This window comes from Equus quagga, chromosome 5 (assembly GCF_021613505.1).
Source record: "Equus quagga isolate Etosha38 chromosome 5, UCLA_HA_Equagga_1.0, whole genome shotgun sequence".
Taxonomy (NCBI): domain Eukaryota; kingdom Metazoa; phylum Chordata; class Mammalia; order Perissodactyla; family Equidae; genus Equus; species Equus quagga.
This window is the reverse complement of record NC_060271.1, coordinates 112,175,819-112,198,263: the sequence shown is the minus strand read 5'-3', so window position 1 is coordinate 112,198,263 and position 22,445 is coordinate 112,175,819. Positions and strand designations below refer to the sequence as shown.

General features: G+C 37.4%; 1 protein-coding gene across 1 annotated transcript in view; it reads left to right on the top strand.

Moving 5' to 3' along the window:
* TTC27 (tetratricopeptide repeat domain 27) overlaps positions 1-22,445 on the top strand; it is a 176,409-nt gene that overhangs the window by 136,007 nt on the left and 17,957 nt on the right. The window contains exons 14-16 of the mRNA XM_046663090.1: positions 4,159-4,257; positions 8,963-9,015; positions 13,832-13,997. Of these exons, the coding sequence (XP_046519046.1) occupies positions 4,159-4,257; positions 8,963-9,015; positions 13,832-13,997 (318 nt within the window). The remainder of the gene's footprint in view (positions 1-4,158; positions 4,258-8,962; positions 9,016-13,831; positions 13,998-22,445) is intronic.

The following is a 22,445-nucleotide window of genomic DNA, read 5'->3' as shown; positions in this document are numbered from 1 at the left end:
GGGACCTGAGACTCAGAGGCTAAGTGACATGGCCAAGGTCGTACAATTCCTCGGAACCTCTTGAATCCCAGTCACCTATCTTTCCCCTCTGTTCCACTGTTTCTCTAGGGGATTTTGTGAGGGAAATTCAAAGAGAGCTGTTCTCAGCCATTCCTGTTCTTTGTTAATTATTTTAAAAATTATTTGAAACCATTCTTTAGGTACGTATTTCATCAAATTCAAAATAAATAGTTGGCCCACTTTTGTGTTGCTGTATTTGCTCCTCCAGAGAAAAAAAGCGACGCTGTCAGTTTCTAAAGATCGTTGCCCTACCTGTGACTAACCTGCCTTCACAATTTGCCCTGGAAAGAGGCTCTCCTGAAACCTCAACCAGAACCTTTCTATCAGATGATGATCTTTCGCCATTCTTGCCCAGTCCCTTTGATAAGATTTGCCTTTTAGCTCTTCCCTCCAACTAAACAGGGTCATGCATTCTTCCCCTTCTTTTTTGTCTACCTGCCTAAGCAAGAGAGCTTTTGGGGGGAAAAGTAGATATGCCTTGCTTCTTAGAAAATGGATCTCTTGTGTGTTCCCAGCACTCTTTTTCCCCCTCTCTCTTTATCAGTGACAAGGATGGTATTGCCATAAATCATGGCTGTGTGTGGGCAGAATGGTGTCATGGGAGGCAATGTGGCCACGTGAAGACATGAGCTCTGGAGTCGTACTGACTGGGTCAAATGCCTCCTGTATCACTGACTGCCTCTGTGACCCATCCTCATCTCAGTGAGTGTAATGTTTACTACTTTACCAGGCTGGTGTGAGAAATAAATGAGGAAATATACGGAAGGCTCATGGTAGCAGTGCTTGTACACATAGTAGATGCTCGTTGAGTGCTGATTGTTCTGGTTGCTATTTTGTAGAGAAGAACAGGAGTGACCATAGTATATGAAAGGGGCCCAAGGGAGGGTCTCAGATGAAGGCGCTAGTTTTTTTATTGGAGAAAGAAGGGAGGGATGCCAGGGTCTGTGTGACTATTTCAGAGAAATTAGTGTGGAACTGTGCTGCCCAATGCAGTAGCCAGCCATCTGTGGCAGTTAAGCACTGGAAATGTGGCTGATCAAAACTGAGAGGTGCTGTAAGTGTAGGCTACACATCAGATTTCAAAGACTTAGTATAAAAAAAAATGAATATGAAATATCTCAGTAATTTCGTATGTTGCTGATATGTTGAAGTTATAATATTTTGGATATGTAGAGTTAAATAATATATGTTGTTAAACTTGATTTCACCCATTTCTTTTTACTTTTTAAATGTGGCTGCTAGAAAATATAATGAGGCTGACATATTTCTATCTGATAGCACTGGACTAGAAGATAGAGACCTTTGATGTTCAACCATATACAGCTCTAATTTGGGGAATCGTGAGAGGTTTTTTTGAGGCTTCTTTTGATTTTTTTATTTTATGATCTGTTGTTAAGAGCATGGTTATCCTGAATTCAAGATGCCAGTCACTATTGGTAATAATAGTTTAAAATGAAAAAAAGTGAAAGAGGCACCAAGTATTCTCCTTAGTCCCCCAAATTCTGAAGACCTCAATTGAGAAGCAAGATATGAATGCATTATGGATGGTTTGGTGGGTCAACCATAGCAATTAGAAGATCCTAGAGGTTTTTTTTTTTTTTTTGGCCATTTCATGATTCAAAGAATAGGGTGTTTACAAAAATCGTCTCCTATCATAATTATATGTTATCTATAGATGAAAATCTAGCAGTTATTGATTCTAGAATTTTCCTTCAGGTGCAAATTATTAAAACAACACCACAAATGACCAAGAGTAACAAGAAAAGAGAATCATAGTATTGTATATTAAATTAAGTCATCTTCCTGATTTTTGTTAAATTTATTTTGGTTTTAATACTCTGGTTACAAAACATTGACTTCTTTCAGAAATTTAAAGGTAAATAGTAATCTCATCACCAGTTTGTTTTAGAGCTATAAGATAACTGCTAATTTTAGACATTTGTAACCTTTGTCTTTTCAGGTGGATTGAAAAATAAAGTTATTTACATCTTGAATTTACACTCTATTTTTTTTTTATTTTTTATTTTTTTAAAGATTTTATTTATCTTTTTTTCCTTTCTCCCCAAAGCCCCCCAGGTACATAGTTGTATACTCTTCATTGTGGGTCCTTCTAGTTGTGGCATGTGGGATGCTGCCTCAGCGTGGTTTGATGAGCAGTGCCATGTTCGCGCCCAGGATTTGAACCAATGAAACACTGGGCCGCCTGCAGCGGAGTGCGCGAACTTAACCACTCGGCCACGGGGCCAGCCCCTACGCTCTATTTTTGATAACAAAACATGTGAAATAGTTTTGTGGGAAGTTTATTCTTTGCTGATGCAGAAAGCAAGCAGGGCACATGCATTTTGAGAACTATGAGGGCAAATCTCATTGTTCTTAATTTAGTCCCAGAATTAAGGTATCCTTCATTCCAAGTAAACTGGCTATTATTATTCATTGGCTATAAGATGCCATCAATTGTAAGAGGCACATTTATTTTAAGTACCACCTTGTATAGAAAATAAAATACTGCCAATAAAACTGACAAGCTGTTGGCTTTTTAAATGTATCTATTTCAGGGATGTTAAATAGTGAAAAAAAGTGTACCTTAGAGCTGATGAAATATAATACACAGATTTTGAAACTTTCAACTTAGTTGGAAGTTAGAAAGTTTTATATCTTGTTTTATAAGTTAGCATCACACTTTTCAGCCCTCTCAGAATGTATCATATTTAGTAAGCGTGGTTTGGTGCATTGGAGCGCTTTTCATCTGATTCTGTAAATAGTCAGAAAAAAGCAAAGTGTATTGAGATAATATTTAAGTTGCTGGAAATCCTTTGATTCAGAAAAGTGAACTTCAACCTCGTTTTAACCTACCACCTCTGCTTCTTGCACTGCCACCTCCACACACGTGCCCACCCCCTTTTCAGCCTACCTACTCCTCTAACAGAATCTGTTCTCCATAAAGCCTCCTGATAACAGTTATTTATAGCCTCTCTGAATTCAAGGCAAAGTGTTAAATTGCCCAGGGATGTTTGCTTTCTAAGCCTTATCTCTAATTATCAGCTAAAAATCTTTATCTGCTCAGAGAACTTTCAGGCCTCAACTGGCCATATGGAACAAGTTTTGTGGGAATGGCTGGGGGAGGAGAGATGGAGGGACAGGCTCCTACCCTGCCTCTGTGGAAGGCTGTGGACAGAACACAGAGCACCTCATTTCCTTTCCCACCCGAATGTGTTCAACCAAATCTGTCTCCTGGCTCCCTGCCTTTGTGCTGGGAGTCAGTAAGAAAGTAGGCTGCCTTCTCCTGCTGGCCTCACTGACTGTATCTGAAAGGAAAGCGGACTTGACTTGTAAAAGCTGCTTTTCTGACTAATTTCATTGAATTTTTATCAGTTTTATCTTCCTTTTGATAGAGGCTATTGAATTTTAAGGAAACTCTGTGATGTAAAGAATTCTTTTGCAATTTCAATAGCTACTTCCTAATTTACCTGTTTTCTAAATCTCTGGTTTACAAATCTTACTGGCTTAAATGAGGCTTTCCATTTTGAATGGCTATTTGGTAATCCAGCTTCTGAGCCTACTTTTTCTAAATTATTTTTAGGCATGCCTCAGCAGACACATGCTAGGGCAGTTTGGCTCTTGCTTAAACTGCAGAAGTACTTGTGGTCTAACTTGAAGATGAAAGCAAAAATCGTTCTTCTCAAATTTGTAATACATTCATCAGTTGTGAATCTACTGATACTCTGTACTTTTTATACAGTTGATGTTCAGTAAAAATGTTAGCTGAATCCCACGTTTATAGTATCAGGGCTTATAAACAGAGCTCTCCATTGCGTTCATGGAGTTTGGTTAACACAAAGAATGGTCTTTCTCAGCAAAAGATGTGCAGGGATATTGCACGTGCTTTCAGTGGTATATTAGCTTTGAAAATGATATGGAAATATTCATCTCTGTTGCTAAATTTCCTACATTTAAACGAATATAAAATGTAAGGCAAATATTTATTATATAGCTCTGCATTCTTTATTGTACATTTGTTGATAGTATCTTAAATAATTTTCCGATTCTATCCTGTAAATGTCTCTGTGCGTTTGAATGACTGGCTTTTCGTCCTTGCAGCTCGGTGTGTGGTTTTCTCTCGGCTGTGCCTGTTTGGCCTTGGAAGACTACGGAGGGTCAGCGAAGGCATTTCAGCGTTGTGTGGCTCTAGAACCTGACGTAAGTTTGTTTGGTATTCTTTCCTTGTTATAGCCCTTTGATATTCTCTGAGTTATTCGAATTGTATTGTAGTTCAGAACAGCAATTCCTACAGGTAGATAGTTTCAGTTATGCAAGAGGAATGAGTTCTAGAGATCTCTTGTACAACATTGTGCCTGACGTTAACAAAACTGTATTGTGCACTTAAAAATGTGTTAAGAGGGTAGATCTTAAGTCTTCTTATCACAATAAAAAAAGAGAAAAAAGAAGGCCAAAAAAAACTCAAGTTTTCTATTATTATTATTTTTTTTTTTTTTTTTTAAGATTTTATTTTTTTCCTTTTTCTCCCCAAAGCCCCCTGGTACATAGTTGTATATTCTTCGTTGTGGGTCCTTCTAGTTGTGGCATGTGGGACGCTGCCTCAGCGTGGTTTGATGAGCAGTGCCATGTCCGCACCCAGGATTCGAACCAACGAAACACTGGGCCGCCTGCAGCGGAGCGCACAAACTTCACCACTCGGCCACGGGGCCAGCCCCAAGTTTTCTATTATTTTATGTTAAAAAGTAAAAAGAACAGCAGTTCTCGTTTGTTGGAGGAAAGTGCACCTCTGACAGAAAGTCACTCCTTAAGGTAGATGACTTAGAAATCTAGAAGTAAGTTGCTTCTCATAATAGCTAAGTTATTCATGGTTTCATTTAGAAAATAGTTTTGATAAAAGTTTTCTAGTTAAAAATATATTTCACTGAAGTATACAGCAAGTATCACATATATTTTGTCACTCACTAATGTGTGCTGCCGTGTGAGTTGTGTTATTAGGAAGTTCTTTTACTTTAAGTCTTAATATTTAACAGCTTTCCTGAGATGCTAAACAATTCACATACCATATAACTCATCCATTTAAAGTGTACAATTCAGTGATTTTTTAGTATGTTCAGAATTGTGCAACCATCACCACAGTTAATTTTAGAACATTTTTATTGTTAAAAGAAACCCCTGTACCCTTTAGCAGTCACTGTTTCTCCCAAATGCCCCCTTCCCCCAGCCCCAGTCCTGGGGAACCACAGATGTGCATTCGGTCTCTGTAGACTTGCCTATTCTGGGCATTTCATGTAGATGGACCCATACAATATGTGCTCTTTTATGACTGGTTTCTTTCACTTAGATTAATGTTTTCATCCATGTCGTAGCGTGTATCAGTACTTCATCCCTTTTTATGGCCAAATAATATGTCATTGTAGCCAGCCCTAGTGGTCTAGTGGTTAAGATTTGGCGCTTGTCACCACAACAGCTGGGGTTCGTTTCCTGGTCAGGGAACCAAAGAACTTGTCTGTCGGGTGGCATACATGTCAACATACATGCAGGTGTATGTTGCTGTGATACTGAAAGCTGTACCACCAGTATTTCAAATACCAGCAGAGTCACCCAGGGTGGACAGGTTTCAGTGGAGCTTTCGGACTAAAACAGACTAGAAAGAAGGACCTGACCACCCACTTCTGAAAAAACTGGCTGTGAAAACACTGGATAACAGTGGAGCATCGTCTGATAGAGCTCTAGAAGGTGAGAAGATGGCACAAAAAGAGCAGGCCGGGTTCTGCTCTGCTGTCCACAGGGTCACTAGCAGCCAGAATCAACTCGATGGCACTAGCAATAACAATATTCCATTATTTGGGTATGTCACGTGTTATCTGTTTATCAATTGGTGGACATTTAAGTTTTCTACATTTTGGTTATTATGCATTATACTGCTATGAACATTTCGTTTACAAGATTTCATGTGAACATGTTTTCATTTCTCTTGGGTATACCTGGTAGAATTACTGGGTCATATGTTAGCTCTGTGTTCAAAATTTTGAGAAACTGCCAGACTATTTTCTAAAGTACTATTTTATATTCCCACAAACAATGTATGAGAGGTCCAATTTTTCAACATCTCTGTCAACCCTTGTTATTATCTGTCCTTTTTATTAAGGTCATCCTAGTAGGTGGTATCTCATTGTGGTTTCAGTTTGCATTTCCTTGATGGCTAATGATGTTGAGCATCTTTCCACATGCTTATTTGTGTATCATTTGTGTGTCATCTTTGGAGAAATGTTTACATCCTTTGCCCATTTTTTAATTGGGTTATTTGTCTTTTTATTTTTAAGTTGTAGAGTTCTTTATGTATCCTATATACAAGTCCCATATCAGCTGTGTGATTTGCAGATATTTTCTCCCATTCTCTAATTTGTTTTTCATTTTCTTGGTAGTGTCTTTTGAGGTACAAAAGTTTTTAATTTTGATAAGATCCAACTTATCTATTTTTTTCTGTTGTTGCTTGTGCTTTTACTGTCACATCTAAGACTTCATTGACAAATTCAAGTTCATGGAGATTTACCCCTATCTTTTCTTTTAAGAATTTTATTGTTTTGGCTCTTACATTTATGTCTAATGTTAAACCTATTCATAAAACATCGTACTATGTGTGGTGATGATGTTATCTTATTGTGGTAATCATTTCACAGTGTGTACATATATCAAGTGATTATGTTGTACTCCTAAAACTAATACAATGTTATATATCAATTATGTCTCAATTAAAAAGAAACATCATTTCAGATAATGTACTTTTTTAGTTCAGGAATTTTCATTTGATACTTTTTTACAGTTTTCATGTTTCTACTGAGATTCCCCAGTCATTCCCTTATTATGTTCATGTTTTCTTCAGATCTTTATCATGTTTATAATATCTGCTTTGAAGTCCTTATGTGCTTATTCCAACATCTCATTTCTATGTCTGTTTCTATTAACTGATTTTCTCCTTTGGATATAGATGAATTTTCCTGCTTGTTTGCATGTCTACCAATTTTTTATTGTATCCCACACATGTGGATGCTATGTTGTTGAGTTTCTGGGTTTTATTGTCACTTCTTAAGGGGGGCAGAGTTTTATTTTGGCATTCAGTAAATTCACTTGTGGATCAGCTTGATTTTAGGCTTTCTTCGGGTGGGTCTGGAGTTGTTCTTATTCTAGGATTGAAGAAACCCATCTCTTAAGGTGTAACTTTTGGGGGCTGAACTTATAATTGTGGTGGGCTGTGGGTGATCATTAAGAATTCTCCACTCTGGTTGGTTGGAACTTGAATAACTCCTACCATTCTGTGACCTCCAGAATCTCCATTCAGCTCACAGCTCTCTGGTCGTTGTTCTCTGCCAGAACTCGAGAAGTTTTTTCCTGCACATGTGGATAGCTTAGTATTCAGCCAAGGACTCAAGGAGATACTTATAGACATTTCTGGAGCTTATTCTCTGCACAAATCTCTCTTCCCTGTATTTTGCCCTGCAAATTCCAGCCACTGTTTCAGCCCCAAACTCTAATCTCTCATTCTTCATCCCAGTAAAACATGCTATGCTTTGTTTGGTTTCTCCTTCTCTGTGCCACAGCCCTGAAAATGCCTCTAGACAGAAGCCTAGATTGGTTCTTTTTTTTTTTTTAAAGATTTTATTTTTTTCCTTTTTCTCCCCAAAGCCCCCCGGTATATAGTTGTATATTCTTAGTTGTGGGTCCTCCTAGTTGTGGCACGTGGGACACTGCCACAGCATGGCTTGATAAGTGGTACCATGTCCACGCCCAGGATTCGAACCGATGGAACACTGGGCCACCAGCAGCAGAGTGCGCAAACTTAACCACTCGGCCACGGGGCCAGCCCTGGATTGGTTCTTGAGACACCTCAGTTGTTTCCCTTCTCTCAGGGATCACAGTCCTGTGCTCAAAGCTTCTCAAAAACAATTGTTTCCTAAATTTTGTCCAGTTTGTAGCTTTTTTTTTTTTTAAAGATTTTATTTTTTCCTTTTTCTCCCCAAAGCCCCCCAGTACATAGTTGTATATTCTTTGTTGTGTGTCCTTCTAGTTGTGGCATGTGGGACGCTGCCTCAGCGTGGTTTGATGAGCAGTGCCATGTCCGCGCCCAGGATTCAAACCAACGAAACACTGGGCCGCCTGCAGCGGAGCGCGCGAACTTAACCACTCGGCCACGGGGCCAGCCCCCACCAGTTTGTAGCTTTTTATGGTGATAAGGCTAGTCTGATAGTAACTGTGCTATGTCTGCAAGCAGAGATTCATTGCTACTTAATTTTTTAATCATATGTATGGAATTTGAGATGATATAATCTGTATTTTATAAAAAGTGGGAGAAAGAGAAACAAACGTAATTCATATTGTTCTTGTTAGAATTGACATTTATATAAAGACTTTATTTCTGTCATTGCATAGAGGAATAGGTAGAGAAATATATTTGATTGATGAAATACTTAGGAATAACACTAGAGAACACAGACTCCTTTACTCTCCTGTTCTGATGAAGGATGATATAAAATAGAAAATCCTTTTAAGATAGTATAAACAATATTTTGCATTGCCTTGGATTTGTCATAAATCTATATATGGTGTAAATTATGTTGTAAATTGTCCAACTATTTTGTACATCTAAATTTGGAAATAAAATCTTAACTAAATTCCAAATTAGTGCTATAATACTTGTATCATTTTGTTGACTATTTTTGTGACTTTTTTGTTCTAAATTATAAAAGTTTAATTTATTTAATTTTCTCATACACCTTTAAACATACTTATTGAAATTTGTAGTTGTAAAGAGCACATCTTGGACTAGGGAAATATGTTATGTTTTTGATTGCAAAAATTATTTTACCTAAATGAGAGTAGTCCATAACTGAGTTCTCTATCATTTCAGAATGCTGAAGCTTGGAACAATTTATCAACATCTTATATCCGATTAAAACAAAAGTAAGTACATCAGACAAATATGAAGAACTTTGTTTCCAAAATAAATGAATGAGATTTTCTTCAACTGAACACCAAAACATTGTGTCTTACTCTTTATCTTTTTCCCTTGCTCACCCACATCTTTGAGTTAGAATGACTTAATATAGCCATTTGAATTCTAAATATAGTTTATTTCTTAAAAACATTTAATATGTAATAAAATGAAATATTATTTGAAATCTTTATTTGACACTGAAGTTTTGCATCCTGAATTTTGTTACATCATAAAAGCAGGCATAACTTTAGTTGCTCAACTCAATTGATAGATTCTTATTGATTGCTTGCTGTGTACTGGACATTATTGAGAAATATAAATATGAACCAATGTCTTCAGGGAGTGTAGGTTTAAAAAATAAAACATTATGCCATATTATTTAAAAAGTTGATTAGCAATATAAGTAATATGTGGTAAATATCAAGTGAGAAGTACAAAGAGGACTATAATGATAGTGGGTGATATCTGAAGAACACTTGTTCTGTGCCAGACACTCATGTAGTCCTTTGACGATCTCAGAAGAGAGAAGGTGTGCAATTCTGTTTCAGAGATGCTTCTGAGAGGGGCCGACCTGGTGGCATAGTGGTGAAGTTCACCTGGGCTTTGGTGCCTCAGTGTTCATAGGTTTGGATCCCAGGTGCAGACCTACACATCACTTGTCAAACTATGCAGTGATGGTGTCCCACATGCAAAATAGAGGAAGATTGGCACAGATGTTAGCTCAGGGCCAATCTTCCTCAAGGAAAAAGAAGAAGATTGGCAACAGGTGTTAGCTTAGGGCCAATCTTCCTTACTAAAGAAAGAGAGAAAAAAAAGAGGAGGATTGGCAGCAGATGTTAGCTCAGAGCTAATCTTCCTCAAAAAAAAAAATGCTTCTGAGAGAACGTTGGACTCAAGCTGAATTCTGATGAATGGGTAGAGGGGACAGAGGAAAGCCTTACAGGCAAGGGGAATATGACCAAATGCAGAGCGACAGGAATGAATGCAACACTTCAGAAGATAGGAAGTAAAATCGTCCTGCTCTAGACCACGGTGAGATCTGTAGTGAGAGAAAAGGTTGGAAAGGTCGGTTGGGGTCCTTCTGTAGTGTGTTCTGATTATCTGGCTAACAAGTTGAGACTATCCTGTTGGCAGTAGGAAGCCAGAGATTTCAGGAGGGTAATTTCATGAAGAAAGAAGCTTTTTAGGAAGATTTATCTAGTGGCAGTGTGCGAGACAGAACAGAGAGGAAACTGGAGGCTGGGAAACCGCTTAGGAGACAGCTGTCGTAACAGTTCAGGCACGAGATAACCAGACTGGAAAAAGAAGGGGCAGATGCCAGTTTATAAAGGGGACAACCAACTGGGCTTGTTGACTAGCCACAGAGAGCGAAGGAAAGGGAAGAGACAAGGATTGCTGCTGTTAGAGTTTTAATAAATGAATTAAAGGATGACTAGATTTCCATTTTTATTTGGACTTATTTTCAAACAATTTATCTTTGTGGATTCACAAGATATTTCTGAAGATAAGATTAAAACCACATTACGTTGAGATGAAATGCTTCTGCTGCTCTTGGATGACAGTCTACATAAAGTACTGTTTGTTCTGCCACTCTCTTCAGGAAATACTAGTATGATTGCTACTGATTGTGTGAAAACTCACTAGAGACGCTTTTGGTTTAAAGCAGGGGGCGGGGGAAGTCCCTGTCATGGCTGTAGGATGATCTCAGGGGTTTTTTCTAGTAACCCTGATAAGTGTGTATGTAGTGAGTCTCTTGATTCTCCACCTGGTCTTCCAGCCCATTAATCCTAAGAATTCTGCTTTCTCTCTCAGGGGTTCTTGCACATTGCTCCTCAACTTCAGTTTGCCATTTTCTTTTCTTGCTGCAGCTCCATGAATAGGTTTTTGTGTAAAAGTGGGGCTGTAAGGTCAGAGGTAGATCGCTCCTTTGTTCTTGCCTTTTTACTCTTTCCTTTTTTTGCTGCTGCTCCAGACATAGCTAATTTTTGACTCACGAGCTTGTTACTTCAGGGGTAAATTATTACTCCTCCTCTCAAAAGAATCCTTTCCATGCCTTAAAGTGACCCTTTAAACCATCTCGTCTATCCCGTTGCCGTCACAAGGGTCTTCACTAAAGCACTCTTTTTGCTATTTCATCTGATTTCATTAGGCATCATGTCCCTAACCAGTCTGTTGGGAGAATTTTTCTTCTTTCTATATTACTTTCATAGTGCAGTGTCACTACCGTTTTGGGTTTGATAAGTGAATCCTGAGTTGAACTTATAAAAAAGCCATACTTACCAAAAAAGATTTCATTACAAAAATTTTGAGGCCAGGAAATTGTGATTAGTGGTGGGAGGACACACAGGGAAAAGGATAATCCTCTTGGTGTGGATTGCTGCTTGTTGAGTTCTTTTCCAGTAGGATGACTTCACCCCCAGCCCCCACGTGGATGGTAGGACTGAGGACTCTCAGTCCACCTGAGACTGTTGACAGGCACTTGCTATTATGTGGGAGTTGCGCACAGGGAGTTGAATAGAGAAAGGAAAAAAGAAGAAAAAAAATCCTATAGAAACAATTTACGGCTGAACTTGAAGAAGTGTTAGAGCAAGTGTACTTCCGTTTTCAACTGTGAAGGATGGTGAGCCAAGGGTAAATGAATCAGTACCTTCCATAACAACTTTAGATAAATCGTTCAATGCAGAAAACAAAAAACTAAACTGCAGTGAATTGGCTGTTAGGAAAAGACTAAAAGAACTTAATTGTAAGGAAGTTATTTTGACTGATATTGTAGGTATATTAAAGATTGATTAAATGATTTGTGTGTTCAGTGACTTGTGGGGGAAGTTACTGATGTTATGGGCACACTGCATATGCTTAAGGGGATCACTCTCAGAACAATGGCCTGGAATGGCCAGAAGAACCCCCATCATCGTCTCCAAAATTTGCTTTGAAGCCAGCAAGGAGGAGGGGCCTTGATGAAGCACGTGAGGCTCAGCAGGGCAAGGGAGGTGGACCTTGTAGTCTTAAGTTAGCAAACTCAAATGGCTACTGGAAAGGGAGATTGATAACATACATTTGAAACAGGTTACTATAATTGTCCAATAAAACATTTATAATCTGTAAAGGAGCTATAGTGTTTGTCCAGCCAGTGGAGTGAAGCATTATGAATCTTTTGGTTTGCTGAGATGTGTAACTTTTAGAATAGGTTACGTAAAGTTCTCTTGATTTCCTTGTCAATATCAAGTTTTTAATAGTCTTCTATTTCTCAAGTGGCTTGTATAAATAAGACAAGGATTCTGTGATGATTTGGTAAACCTTATCTGTAAAACTACCTAGCCTTTTCTTAATTTTTATTGATTTAATTAGTTTTCTGTTTCTTTAGTTCCTTTTGTGTAATTTGTTCATAGTGTTCTCTTATGAATTTTTTAAAAATTACTAATCTTGTTTGTGCCATTTTTCTTTCATTTTAAGTGGAATTTAGTTAGACATTTGTCTGTTTTGTTAGTTTTTTTCAAAGGGCCAGCTTTTGGTTTTGTTGATCATTTCTATTCTTTCTTTATATTTTATTTCTTATCTCTATTCTTTTCTTCTTTCTTTAATTTGTTTCATGTTCTTCTACAAAATTAAGTTGAATGTTTTGACTCATTTATTTTCCATCTTTCATATCTTATAATCAATGCATATAAGATCATAAATTTTCCTCTAAATACTGCTTCAGCTATATCCTGCAGATGGTAACATACAGTATTTTCATTAAGTTCTAAATGTTTCGTACTTTCTGAGTTTCCGTTTTTCCCCCCACTGTATGTTCCTTTTTGTTAAGGAGTGCATTTTTAAGTTTCCAGGCATGTATTTTTAAATTTATCTATTTACTGTTGATTTCTTATTTAATTACAGAAAATATAATCTATATACTTTTAAATTTAATTTTTAAAACTCAAATAACTAGTAATCATTTGTCCTTAATAATTAGTTAAATTTTCTGACAGATTTCATAAATTTCTGTTCTCACCATTGATCATTTCTTGTATCCTTTTCCTTCTGTTTGAATTCCCTTTTATTTTTGCAAGAGGGGATCCTTTAGTAGTTTTTTTAAGTTAGGATCAGTAGGTGGTAAACTTTCTTAGTCTTTGTATATCTGAAAATGTTTGATTTTGCATTTACTCTTGAGTGGTACATTTAGGTGGTTATAAATTTCAGGTCAACAGTTATTTTCACTCAGCATTTTAAAGGTAGTATTCTGTTGTCTTCTGTCATCTTTTGTTGCTAATGAAATATCTGCTGTTCTCTAATTGTCTTTCCTTTCAACTATAGCATCCTGCATTTTGTTTACTCTGCATTTGTTTACTCTGGAATGTCTATCAAATGTATGTTTGAGCCTTACCTCTCTTTTCTCTGTCTCGTTGCTACTCTTTTAATTTTTAATCTGAATTCTGTGTGAATTCCTGTTATCTTCCAGTTCATCACCTCTCTCTTTGACTGTGTGCAGTCTAGTTTTTGTTGCTCATTGAGTTTTTTTCTTTGTTTTAATGTCCCTTTTGATTGCAAAATTTCCAGTTAGTTTTTATTCATATCTCCCTGTTCTTGTTTCATTTCTGCCTGTTTTCGTTTTGCAACTTCCTGCTCCTTTCAAATTTTTAAAATTTTTTTAGGGAAATTTGAGGTAGTTTTGGGTTGTTTGGGCCTCTAATTCTGTTTATTAACATGAATGATTAAGGACTGACAGAGAGTCAACATTAGAATTTTATACATTTAGCTATGGTTATTCACTATTGTTCTCTTTAAAATTTGACCTTCTAGAGAAAAAGCTTTTAGAACTTTACAAGAAGCCCTCAAGTGCAACTATGAACACTGGCAGATCTGGGAAAACTACATTCTCACTAGCACCGATGTTGGGGAATTTTCAGAAGCCATTAAAGCTTATCACCGGCTCTTGGACTTACAAGACAAATACAAAGATGTTCAGGTAGGATATTTATATTTTGTTATTTCATTTTGCATTTGATATTACTACTTTATTATATGATATAAGTTGTTTTCTTGAATATATACAGGAAAATTTTGTTAAAACACATGTAACATATAAAAAGAGTGTTTTTTTCTCTAGTCAAATATTCTTAGTTACTTGTTAATTCTGGCATTCCAGTGTCAAATGTGTTTGTGCAGTCATAGGCTGAATATTACCATGACTCAGTTATGAAAATCTGGTATGTGGTTTCCGTATATACAGTCAGCTTGCAGAAACTAAATAGAGTGATGTTTGTGTTATTTATTACTTTGGGTATATCTCAATATATTCTGTGATTTGTAATAGGTGGAGTAAATCCCATACTCATTTATTTGCTCATCAAACAAGCATTTACTGCATATTTTCAAATGGTTTGAAAATATAGAAATGAAGACTAACATTTCTTTGAAATGTTTAATGAGGCGTTCGTTTTCTTGGTGAGATGAAGTCAGAACTGGTTGACTCTTAACACAATACAACAAGTGCTATATGCTTTCAGAAAATATGAGAGACTTGAAGCCACTGTGTTTGTCGTCCAATAGGATTAAATGTACAACACCTTGTGGGTTTAATGTGGTTGAAGATAGTGTATGAAGACACGGGGATGCAGGAGCTTATGGGTTACAAAGTCAGGGAGCTTGAAAATGTAACATTTTATTTGCAATATTCAACATATTTTATTTAAAATGATGAAGTTGAAATTATGAAAACACAGAAATAACATCTAATAAGTGATAATAGCTCGCTACTCTTGTGACTTATTATTTTTACTCCAGCTGTTCCAAAATTTACCTTATCTAGGCCCCGTTTTATAGCCCAGCCCTTGACCTGTGTGCATGGTCTTGCAAGTCTAGCCAGATATAATTGGCCAAGTTACGTTAAGACTCAGATTCTGGGCAATTCACTTGAAAGGTCTGTGGCTTCAAGTAGAACCATATACCTACTTACAGGAGCTATGTTGACCCCTTTCGATTACTTTTCTTTTTCTTATTTTTTTTACCCTTTCTAAATATCGTACATTGACTTTCCATTATAGAAAGAAGGGACTTGAATTTTATAGTGTAAAGATCAGTTAAAATGTGAATGGAGGCATAAGCAGAGTTTTATATCCTAGAGAGGATGAGAACCCTAGCAAATCTGTTTGCACGGTCCCCTGGTGGTCTAGTAGCTTCCTGTTGACAGAGCTGAAATTCTCCATTGAGACTGTGCTTTCTCTTCTACGCTTAGCCCGTGGACGGAGGGCACTGATGAGGCTCTGAACAGATCTCAGTATGTTGCTGAACCACTGAGGATGGGGCAGAGATTCCAAAGTGCTTATTTCTTGTTTACTTCAACTGTAATTTTTTAAAAGACCCTTCTATTTTAGAAGGCCTTCTGAAGCTTGTTCCTAAAATCTCAGGGAAAATGTAAATAGTTTACACTGGTAGTCTATTCCATGAGATTATAAATAATTTACTTTGCTGTTCCATTCCATTTTACACTTGAAATAAATTCTAATGATTTTTTTCTTTCACATTAAAAAAAATACGCACAAAACACTCACATCCAACGTTCTTCATTTGGATCTCACTGCTGGCTCAGTTCCAGCATTCTTTACAATTACAGACTGTCAGAGCAGGAAGGGACCCTCGAGGAGCCCTCTAGGGCTGGGCTGAATAGGCTACCCCCCGAGTCAGAAAGTAGTGTGAAGCTCCCCTCCTGCCTGCAAAGACTAGAAGGGACGATTCTCCAAACCAGTCTGCTTTTCTTTCCGACTGGTATGCTGCTGGCGTTGTCATCTCTTGAATCGTCTTAGAATTGCCTTCCTTGGTCAGTCTGATCTTGTTAATCTTCTGTCATGTGTCTCCAATTTCTAACTGATCTGCTTTTCTTTCTGATGTGAGTGGGATTTCCCCTCCAAATCTATATGTTAACTCACAGTAATCCTTCATATCTGCTAAGGATTAGTAACAATTGGCCAACCAGATTGGCTTTTTGGATTTTCTCAAGAAAATCCTGATCCTCCTTCTATACTTGGCACCCATAGGAGTTGCTTTTATGTGAGGAACCCAAATGGCTAGGTCCAGGCCCCTCTCCTTCCATAAGGGATGGACTTGTGTGGGTTATGGTACATAAGCATCAAAGGGAGGGGGCTTTTCTATCTTCTCTCTCACTTACCCTCTTCTGCTTTCCAAGGCACATAAAGCAGGTCAAAGTGAGACATGGTAAAGTAATAATAACTAACATTTATTGAGGGCTTGTTGTGTGCCAGACACTATTCTAAATACTTGACATGTTTTAACTCAATTAATTCTCATCACAACTCTGTGGGATAGATTTGTGCTATCATAAGCTATGTTGGACTCTGGAATGTATGTATGTATCTTCCCCCTTGTTTTAAGGAAACTAATGATATGAAACAAAATAACTGTTCAAAGATTGTTTTGAAAAGCTGTTACTTCGAAATCGTAAAGAGTTATAAAGTCATCAAGATATTGCTGATTTTAGTTGAATTAGAAGGGTGTATCAAGTATGCCAAGTCATCTAGTGATCTCATACCTGAGATGTATGTTTTCCAAAAGAAAGAAAAGACAAAATGGAGCAGTTGCTTTACTGAAGATGATGATTTAGAATAAAATAGGTTCAGCCTTGGTCATTCCAATCTCCTGCAATTACGTTAGCTGGAAATGTACTGGGGGATTTTACTTAAGATTTTCTTTTGTTCTTACCACTCCCAGTTTAGGAGTGTCATTCTCTCTCAGGATGAAAAAATTTCTTGCACATGTTGAGACTAACACTGCTGTATTTGAGCATCTGTAACTGTGTGGGGAGAGAGGTGACATTTAGAATAATATATTGGTAGTCACAGTGGTAGATACCAAGAAGACAACTCTGGCAAAAATAACCTGAGTATAGTTGATTCTAAAAGAAAAACTTTCAGTTGTTGATTTGGCAAGTTGTATACCAAATCAAATTCATTGGAATTGTAAGAACTCATGGTTAGAAATCTTTCAGGAGCCTTCCCTAAGAAAGAGTAAAGAGACACAAATAAGGATTTTTATTGGGGTGATTCTCAATCAATAGAGTTCATTTTGAAGTAAAAATGTATTTTTCTTAAGTTTTTAATGAAGAATTAAAAAGGAGGTAAAGCTTAATTAATGTAAAGAATGATCCTATAGCATAGGATTACTTTTTTTTCTTTTTTGATTTATCCACCCTCTGTTTTGAATGCACAAGATGCATTTTGAGCACTTTTCAGAAAAGGAAAAAAAGTCTTTAAAAAAAAAAAAGGACTTCTCTCAACATGAATTGAGATGCTTTGATTTAACTTTGATCTTAAGTAGATTTTTCAGGGGCCAGCCTGGTGGCGTAATGGTTAAGTTCACACACTCAGCTTCGGTGGCCTGTGGTTCGGGAGTTTGGATCCCCGGGGCAGACATACACACTGCTCATCAAGCCATGCTGTGACTGCATCCCACATACAAAGTAGAGGAAGATTGGCACAGATGTCAGCTCAGGGACAATCTTCTTCAGCAAAAAAAAAAAAAAAAAGTTTTTTCAGACATATTTTGGCGATCATAACTATAGCTTCTCACTCCTTCCAGCAAATCTAATCAAAAGGAATTACCACCTATAGAAAAATTATGTTCTGATTCCCATTTAAAATTTTCTTATCCCGTACCTATTTTAGCAGTGTTTAACTTACATCATTCTGACCTTAAATGAAAATTTTATTATTTCCTGGAGAAAATTATTAGAATTTAGTTTAAATTCATGGCTAGCTAATATTTTTATCTCTTTATTCCTCTATTCTTCATTTGTTTCTCAAATTCAGCTTATGAAACAAATTTCCTTTTGTATCATAGCATTTCATCTGAACATGAATATTTTGATGAGTTTGAGCATAGTTTCTGTAAACATTCAGTATTTTTATAAACAATCAAAGATGGCATTTCGGTTCTTGAGACTTCCCCCTTGCAGTCCCACTGCCATGCACAGGAGCACCAAGAACCATTCCTGTTATGAGAAATATTCCGTATAAACACAGCACTTGGAGAAGCACAAAGTGCTATAACGATGTCAGATAGTATAGCAATTAGCTTAATTTCTACATTTGGATTTGGGGAAATATTACAGAGAATATCACAACTAGATAACCAGTGACTTGCTCAGATGAAAGCATCATCTTTAGTACTTTATAGTAGAGAACTCTTAGGTATTTAGATGGAGAAATAGCCACAGTGAGATAATGTGTTGGTTTTCTACTGGGAACTGTTAATAGCCTTCTTCAGAAGTGTCATAGAGTGCTGATGGCAACGTTTGGTTTTTGGCAGGTGTGAGTAGAGTCGCTCCATAGTGGTTAAATCGTTGAAGCAAAGTCTTGATGGCTAGTGATGAGTTTAGTCATATTTAGCTTCATGGTTTTGTCTGTCATCATGCTCTATGACAACTAGTCACTGTGGACTGAGACAATTGATAGATTGTCTGGAATATTTTTATCTTGGCTAAAAAAATTTTACTTAATTTGACTCTACAAGTTTGGCAACAGGTGTCTTTCCAAAAAACTCTGATATTCTTATGTTTGACACTACCTGACCCCATTCTATTTTAGTTTGCTTTAAAATTTTCTCTTTATCTATTTTTTCTACTTCTTTATAGATGTGCTTATTGTCATCTTAATTTTTTCTATTGTGTGTATGTATTGGTGTGTAAATTTATATTCATTTTAATACAGACATGGTAAATTAGCTACAAATTATTCTGTATTTTTTACTATTTGTAATAGAAGGATGAGTGGGTACTACCTTTATCATTTTCTCCCCTTTCTCTCTGTGTCCTAATTTTGACCAATGCATAGATTAGTAACAGGAATGCTTTTCTATCTAGTACGTATTTCTAATCATGTCTGGTTGATACATGTCTTTATTTACCATAAAACAAATTTTGATGTTCCTGCATAATTGGTCCCTGTTCAATTTCCTATTGTCAGTAATGCCACAAATATCCCTATAGATAAATCCTTGTCTATGTCCATGCATCCTTCCTCAGGGTAAATTCTAATGTTGATTTGTTAGGTTTTTTTTCTTTTCTTTTTTTCTTTTCTTTTTCTCCTCCTGCTTCTCTTCCTTCTTTGATAACTTGGGCAATCATTTTTGGAAAAGAATTTAAGCATTACATTATTATACCCCATTTGCTGTTTATAAATGGAAGAGGAAGGGAAGGGGAGTAACGTATATCGAGTGTTTGCTGTTTCTGGCACTTAACAGGGATTATCTTTTGTAGGACGTACAATATTTGAGCTGGATACTAAATATTCCTCATTTTACAATGGATGAAAATGAGACCTGGAGGGGTTATATAACTTGACCAGTCATATAGCTATTCTTATATAACTACCACCCAAAACAGATAGGGAACATTTTCATCACTACAGAAAGTTCTCTTCTGCCCCTTTGTAATCAATTGAACCACTACCCTTACTCCCCCAACCAGGCAACTGCTTTCTGATTTCTGTCACCACAGTTTAATTTTGGTTTTTTTTGAATGTCATATAATTATAATCATACAATATGTATTCTTTTATATTGATGTTTTTTGTGTAGATTTCCATTTGATGTTTTCTTTAGGGAAGGCAAGAGATAGTGTTGGTGTGCAATGGGGCAGATTGCCAACCAAATTGAAGTTCTGGAAAAAGTTGTGGCTGAGTATTACTTGAAAGAAAAGAGAGAAGGGATTGGATATATTTTGTATAAATTATGTCTCTGTAAAATAGGTATTATCTCCAATTGACTGCTGAGGTATCTGAGGGTCAGCAAGCTGAACTAACATGGCTGATGTTTCTTGGCTAGTAAGTAGTTAAGCCAAGACTTTAGGTCTGAAGTCTGGCCTATTTAAACTAAAGCCTGTGCATGCCTTTTCCACACTCTAAGAAAATTTTTTTTTTTTTTTTGCTGAAGGAGTTAAAAAGAAACTGTTAAACTGCCTACCTCTCTCTGATAACAGATTTGGGCAAGCCAAGGGTCAGGGTTATCAGGCCAGGAAACAGCAAGTTCTGTAGAGAACTCCATGTGGAGCGGGGAGTCAGCCAAGCTGGAAGATGGGAAACGGCTTCCTTCTTGGCCTGGAGCCCTCCTGGAACTTTTTGTCACTAGACCTGAGGCAGTCCTATTCCTTCCTGCTCTTAGACCTCTGGGATTCAAAGGGCCAACACCTTGTGCTTTCAGCGAAGACTGTGGTGAGACTTGGCTGAGGCCTTCAAGGTTAGTGTTGGGGAAGAGGATAGTTACACTTTTCTCTTTGTGGAGATTCTTCAGCATTTGTCTTAGAATCACTGCTCCTCCATGTGAGAAAACTTCAACTCTCTTCAGGGGCCAGTTGTGGTTCCCTAGTCATTCTCTGCTTGCTGCATCCCCCAAGCATAGCCCATGATAGGGGTGAGAAATAAGCTTAGGATAGAGAGTGAAGCGAAGGTTCTCTCTCACCTAAGTGAATTAGAGATGTGGGTAATGGATCTAGAGGCCATTACATGGAATCAGTGGTATGGCATTGGTTTGGGTAGGATGTGAGGGAGTAGAGGGCTATTTATATTGAGTAAAATGAAATCCCTCTAAGTAGCCAGGCTTAAAGAATATACTTAGATTATTTTATGATATACCAAATGAATTCCAAATGGACTAAATATATGCGAAATATTTTTTCATCTCATAGAAAAATTAGGAGTGAAAATGGATATTTCCCAAATTTCCTGAATTTTGAAGTAATAAAAGAAAACTCGAAGGAATTTTTATGGCCACATTAAAAAAAATATGTGACAAAATATTTGTAACAAATAGGAAAGATAAAAAGCTAATAATATCCTTATTATATAAAGAGTTAACATCTGCTGCAGGAATGAAATGTGACAGAATAGAAGATTCAGAAACAGACTCAACTAAGTATGAGAATTTAGTCCATGATGAGGATGGCATTTTAAATCTGTGGGATAAAAATAAAATATTCAGTGTGTATTGGAATAGTTGGCCAAACATTTGGGACCAAAAACTAAAACTCTGCTTCACTCCTTATACCAAAGGAAATTCAAATGGATAGAATATTTAAATTGAAATGCCTTGAAAAGCAGATTATGTTGTGGGTAAGAGCGTAGATTCTGGCTTAGACACCCTTGGTCTCCACCTACCAATCACTAGCTGTATGACCTGGGGCAAGTTAGTCACTTTGTGCTTCACTTTCATAAAATGGGGCTGATAATACTTCCTGCCTCACAGGATTGTTGTGAGGATTAAATGGGTGTTATATACGTAAAGGGCTTAGAACAGTGCCTGGGACATACAAGTGTAGTTGCTATCCTCCTCCTCCTCCTCCTCCTCCTCCTCATCATCATCATTGAAAAGGGAAAAGCAAAAAGCACTAAAAGAAAGTATGGTCAATATTTTTATAAGCTTGGGAGCGGAGAAAACATTTTTAACCATAACACAAAAACCGTACTCCGTTAAGGCAAATTTCGAGAGATTTGACATTTAAAACTTCTACACGTGGGGAAAGAATGACTGAGTAGGTGCTAGAGGTCCCGTCCTTGTTAGGGATAGGCTGTGATGTGATAGTCGTTCATTTAGTGCTTTCTGAACTGAAACTGGAAGATGATTAGTAGAAGCCAGCTAAGTACGCTGAGGAAAGTTTGTCTCAATGTTGTCGATGTTATCTTGGTCTTTCTACTTAAGACTGCTGTGTTCGTTTCCTGGGGCTCCTATAACAAATTACCACAAAACTTGGTGTCTTTAAACGGCAGGAATTTATTCTCTCCATTCAGTTCTGGAGGCCAGGAGTCCAAAATCAAAGTGGTGGCTGGGCTGTGCCCCCTCTGCAGGCTCTAGAGAAGAATCTTCCCTTGCTGCTTCCAGCTCTGGTGGCTCCTGGCATTCCTTGGCTTGTGACAACGTCACTCCAATCTCTGCCTCTTCACTTGCTTCTTCACCTCCTTCTTTGTGCGTCCTCTCCTCTTTGTATAAAGACACTAGTCATTGGATTTAGGGCTCACCCTAATCTAGTTTAACCCTGTCTTAACTAATTATATCTGCAAAGACTCTATTTCCAAATAAGGTCACATTCTGAGGTTCTGTTTGGACGAGAATTTTGGGGGACACTGTTTGACCCACCACAACTGTTATGCTCCTTTTCAGGGAGGAAGCAGTGGCTTTGAGAATAGTGGGGTTGGTAAAGGTAGGGAGTGGATCCAACACACACCTCATTGGTGCCTGTGGTGGTAGCAGAGGCAACATGTACAAAGGGACACCAAGGGAAGGCCAGAGAGACCTCAACTAATCATATGAAAGTCTTGCCTTTAGCAGGCAACACCAGAGGTTTGAACATCTGGAAGTGACAGAAGAGGTAGTAAGAGTAGGGAGGGGAGTTGTTAGAAAATTAGTAAAG